At 35.5% G+C, this 5,000-nt stretch overlaps 1 protein-coding gene across 2 annotated transcripts in view; it reads right to left on the reverse strand.

Moving 5' to 3' along the window:
• The window catches only part of LOC113822432 (dnaJ homolog subfamily C member 27), a 13,508-nt gene that overhangs the window by 173 nt on the left and 8,335 nt on the right, over positions 1 to 5,000 (reverse strand). For both annotated transcript variants that reach the window (XM_027374969.2, XM_027374971.2), the window contains exons 5-7: positions 4,404 to 4,575; positions 2,667 to 2,824; positions 1 to 1,879 (exon numbers count right to left, since the gene is read on the reverse strand). The exon at positions 1 to 1,879 is cut by the window's left edge and continues 173 nt beyond it. In XM_027374969.2, the coding sequence (XP_027230770.1) occupies positions 1,735 to 1,879; positions 2,667 to 2,824; positions 4,404 to 4,575 (475 nt within the window). In that variant the 3' untranslated portion in view covers positions 1 to 1,734. The remainder of the gene's footprint in view (positions 1,880 to 2,666; positions 2,825 to 4,403; positions 4,576 to 5,000) is intronic.

Here is a 5,000-nt window from a genome sequence, read left to right on the forward strand (position 1 = left end):
TCAAAACAATGTATGTTGAGTGTTGAACCTTTAACCAAATCAAAATGTTGCTACAGCTATGACCTAGAAATCATACACTTCTATATATAATAATAATAATAATAATAATAATAATAATAATAATAATAATAATAATAATAATAATAACGATAATAATAATAATAACGATAGTAATAATAATAACGATAATAATAATAATAACGATAATAATAATAATAACGATAATAATAATAATAACAATAATAATAATAATAATAATAATAATAATAATAAAAAAAAAAATTGCACACATACGTCTTCCAAACAAAATGACAGGAAAAAATCCTAATTGTGAAAACTCTCAAAAGCAATGAGAGCAGAAGCGAAATGATTATTATTTTTTCGTTTTTATTCTTATCTCTGGAACATACAACATCTGAACTGAATGACAAAACACTCTACCATATTGATATAATGGTAGCAAAACCCATCATACACGTAATAGTTTTACTGAATGATGAGACAATTACCGCTTAATTTTTCAATAAACCCATTTCGTGTATTGCAAGTTTCCTACAAACATCTGTATTGCACAACAATTGCACACTTAAAATGAGGTTTCACAAAATCTACAGACAATCTTTTTAAGATACGAAATACTAACCCATAATTGCATATGGCACAGGTAAGTAAGAATTGAAATTTGCAATACATAAATCAGTACATTTCGCTCCAATGCTGATACAACTTTCAATCACCTGTTTATAAAATGGCCATAAAAAAGTACAATTTAATAAGAAAAAGCAAAGCATATCATATAATTCCACAATCTTTCACCCACACCCTTCAGAAGACGAAGAAATAGAAAGAGAGAAGAAGAAAAAAAAACACAAATAACTACAAAGATATTTTTTCAATGGATTCAGCTTTTCAAGTTTCATCCTTAATGTTTTATCATATATCAATTAATTCCCAGGTATTACATAACCTTAACTGTAAGTTTGTATTTACATCCTATATTCATATTTCCCCCTTTGTGATGGATTTTAAAATCACTTCCTATAAACAATAATAATACAGGATTTCCTAAAAAACAAAACAAAACATGAATACCTGGTATAAATCCATCACAATATCCATATCAATAGTAACAAAAATGTACAAATATACCTTATTTTACCTAATATCATAAACATTGAAAGGCTATAGAGAATTAAAAACGGTAACAAACATTTAAAAAATCAGCTTTTGCTAAATGCATATTCTACACTTTCAATAAAATCAAAGTGCAAACTTTTCTCACTGTCTTATTTTTTTCCTTTCAATTCTTTCAAAGAAAATCTGTTCCTTTTGACAACTTTTGCATTTTGATTTCTCTTCCCTTAAACCCAAATATATACACATCATCATCATCATCTAATCATCTGCTCCATATATCTTCAAACTTTACTCCACCAGCATAACTAAACTCATTCAAATAAAGTGAAACTAAAGACAAAAAGAAAGAAAGGAAGAAAGAAAGAAAGAAAGAAAAAAATCAGAGAACCAAAATAGAAAAAGTAGGAAAAAAAAAGACAGAAAAAGGATTAATTTAATAATGAAAAAAAATAGAAAGTAAACCTTATTAAAAAAAGGAAAGAATGAAAAACTGCATAATTTGAATCTGCAAATTAATAAGAAAAAAAAATGAAGTCAATTTGTGAAAACTAAACAAATAAATAAATAAATAGACAAAAATAATCGCTAAATACTAATTCACACTGTGGTTTCTTGCATGATCCTCAGAAGGTTGCCTCTTGCCTGTGTGAGAGCCTTGAATGCCTCCTCTGCGCCGGGTGCTTTGCATTTGTCGGGATGTACAAGAGCTGCCAAACGACGGTACGATTTGTTCACCTCATCCCTGCCAAGTACAAACGGCAGAATGGTAATTCAAGATAACACTTCTTGTCACATTAGTAACATTTAAGGTGGAGAAAAATAATTCATCAATTAATCTACTACAGAAAAATATACATCATGCCCTAGATAAAAGATAAAAGTGAAGAAAAATGGTAATGATAATGATATGTAGAGAGGGGAAAGAAAGGAAAAAGAATTAATACTGACTTAATCTATCTGGGTTGGAAAATGGATTAAGCTCCAACAACATCTAAAAAGAAAAAGGGTATCAGCAACATGAACAATTCAATGTTGACATATTAGCACATTTTTCTTTAAGCTAATGGTCAAGAGCGCACTGGACCACATTACAGATGGCACTGCATCACAGCATAGACTGCATCGTCCTGTTAGAAGGAGCTTTTTATCTTTTTCTAATTGTATTAATATCATTTATTTGATATCATGATTGGATACATGTAACAAATGTGCAGAAAAACATCCAGTTTTTACAAACAATTCTTTATAATTTACATCAGCCAAGATTGATTTGGTGCCCAAAATGACGTTTGATTTATGAAAAAGCTGGGCGTATGATGAAAATTCTCCACTAATGATCAAGTTTGCTCTTTTTTAATATATGGCTGATTTTCTGCACCCACCCTTGTAAACATTTAAAAGGACATAGCTCAAACTAAACTGATTCTATGTACCAACATCCGTTTGCTAATTATATCCTTGTCTCCACCATGATTACTTTCTTTAAACCTATCTTCCAGCTATAACCATTCATTACACTATCCTCTCACCTAGAGAATGCCCGCCGACTGATGCCCATCTTGTCAAAGTCATCAATTGCATGTGTCAAACGGTGAATGGCCTGCACCACTTCAGGGTCGATTGAACCTGAGACAACACCTGGCCTACGGACCCCTTCCTTCAGCTGCAGTGCTTGTACGAAGAGTGTCTGTAAGAGCATGAGTTAATACAATAATAATAAATGGAGAGGATAATGGTACTTTATGCTTGATCTCCTTTATGCATCACTATTACCACTATCCTGAATCATGTTGGGTAATAATCATGGTTGTCATCCTTATTTTGAGTTTTTATCATCACAGTTCCATGTTCCCTATCAACATATACATGTCCATGGAAATGAGCCAGCTTGGATAGAATAAAAGGTGCCAAAAATTTAAGAAGAAGAAGAAGAAGAAGAAGAAGAAGAAGAAAAGTGTTTAACATGAAAGAAAACAATTCACAAAATATGATAGAGAGAGAGAAAGAGAAAGAGAGAAGGGGAGCAAAAGAGAGAGAAGGGGGGAGAGAGAGGGAGAAGGGGAGAGAGAGAGGGAGAAGGGGGAGAGAGGGGGAGAAGAGAGAGGGGGTGAGAAGGGAGGGAGAGAGAGAGGGAGAGAAGGGTGGGGAGAGAGAGAGGGAGAAGGGAAGGGGAGAGAGAGAGGGAGAAGGGAGGGGAGAGAGAGAGGGAGAAGGAGGGAGAGAGAGAGAGGGAGAGAGGGAGGGAGGGAGAGAGAGGGAGAAGGGAGGAGAGAGAGACAGGGAGAAGGGAGGGAGAGGGAGAGGGAGGGAGGGCGGAGACAGAGGGAGAAGGGAGGGAGAGAGAATGAGAGAGGGAGAAGGGATGGGAGAGAGAGAGAGAGGGAGAAGGGAAGGAGAGAGAATGAGAGAGGGAGAAGGGAGGGGAGAGAGAGAGAGGAGAAGGGAAGGGAGAGAGAGGGAGAAGGGAGGGAGAGAGAGAGAGGGAGAAGGGAGGGAGAGAGAGGGAGAAGGGAGGGGAGAGAGAGGAGAGAAGGGGGGGGAGAGAGAGAGAGGGAGAAGGGGGGGGGGGAGAGAGAGAAGAGAGAGAGAGAGAGAGAGAGAGAGAGAGAGAGAGAGAGAGAGAGAGAGAGAGAGAGAGAGAGAGAGAGAGAGAGACAGAGAGAGAGAGAGAGAACAAAAAAGAGAGAAAGAGAGAGAGAGAGAGAGAGAGAGAGAGAGAGAGAGAGAGAGAGAGAGAGAGAGAGAGAGAGAGAGAGAGAGAGAGAGAGAGAACAAAAAAGAGAGAAAGAGAGAGAGAACAAAAGAAAGAGAAAGAGAGAGAACAGTGACATACAGTCCTTTGCTGCATCTTCTACTCACACGATGTTAAGAGGAAAAAAGAGTCAGGTTAAGGATATAACACAAACAGGAACTTCATATTTCTTGAGCTACAAACCATGAAATAGACTTCAGAAGTACAAAGGGCTTTCTAATGTTTGATACCCCATAAAAGTCTTTGATTATAGTAATCTCAAATACATTTTTGGATTATTCTTATTCTTTTGTTCATTCAATCTTAATCCAGTTAATCTCATCTTTCCTCTCTTTCATTTTCTGAAGTATACGTGTCCTTAATCTTAAATAAAACAAAACAAAACTACCACCCTAATTCAGAAAAAATCAACTTCTATCCAATCTGCTTTTAAAATCTATATACAATCATATAATCAAACAATACACCTCTAAAACCTGGTTCCTCAAATGTCTCGACTCAGGCCTGGACTCACATGGAAAGCTTGCGTGATTCCATTGCCGAGAGCTGCTGATGTCAACACATGTGAAAAGTTGTGTTTCTCAGCCCAGTTTTTGCCATCCACCTCTGATACCTGTCTTCCACCCGTTCCACCAGTGTCCGTCCGTGTGCCACATACTACCACCGCCACATTCCACTCATCAGGACTAGGAAGAGAGAGAAAAAGACATAAGAGCATACAGGGATGAAGAAAACAAAAATCTATCCATCTATCAAATATCATCTATTGTTAATGGATGTTATGAAATGTATATACAATCTAAGATCAACAAAAGCTCTAATGTTCTCTACTTTCAAAGTTACTTCAACTGGTTATTCATATTTCTTTTAAATAATTACGACAATACAAGGATAATAAACTGGACTTTCAATAATCAAGATGTACGAATGATTCAAGGTAGTAGCCATAAAAACACTCTCTTTCAACACAAAAGTAGTCCAAACTCATTATGACTGCTAACATTAATTTTCTGTTTTCCCTGATTTGTACCAAGAATCCTACCATAATAAACTATTCATTGATATATAAATTCATTTAAACAAATCAAATAATGAAACTTTAAACTTGTTA

The sequence above is a fragment of the Penaeus vannamei genome, chromosome 7 (assembly GCF_042767895.1).
Source record: "Penaeus vannamei isolate JL-2024 chromosome 7, ASM4276789v1, whole genome shotgun sequence".
Lineage (NCBI taxonomy): Eukaryota > Metazoa > Arthropoda > Malacostraca > Decapoda > Penaeidae > Penaeus > Penaeus vannamei.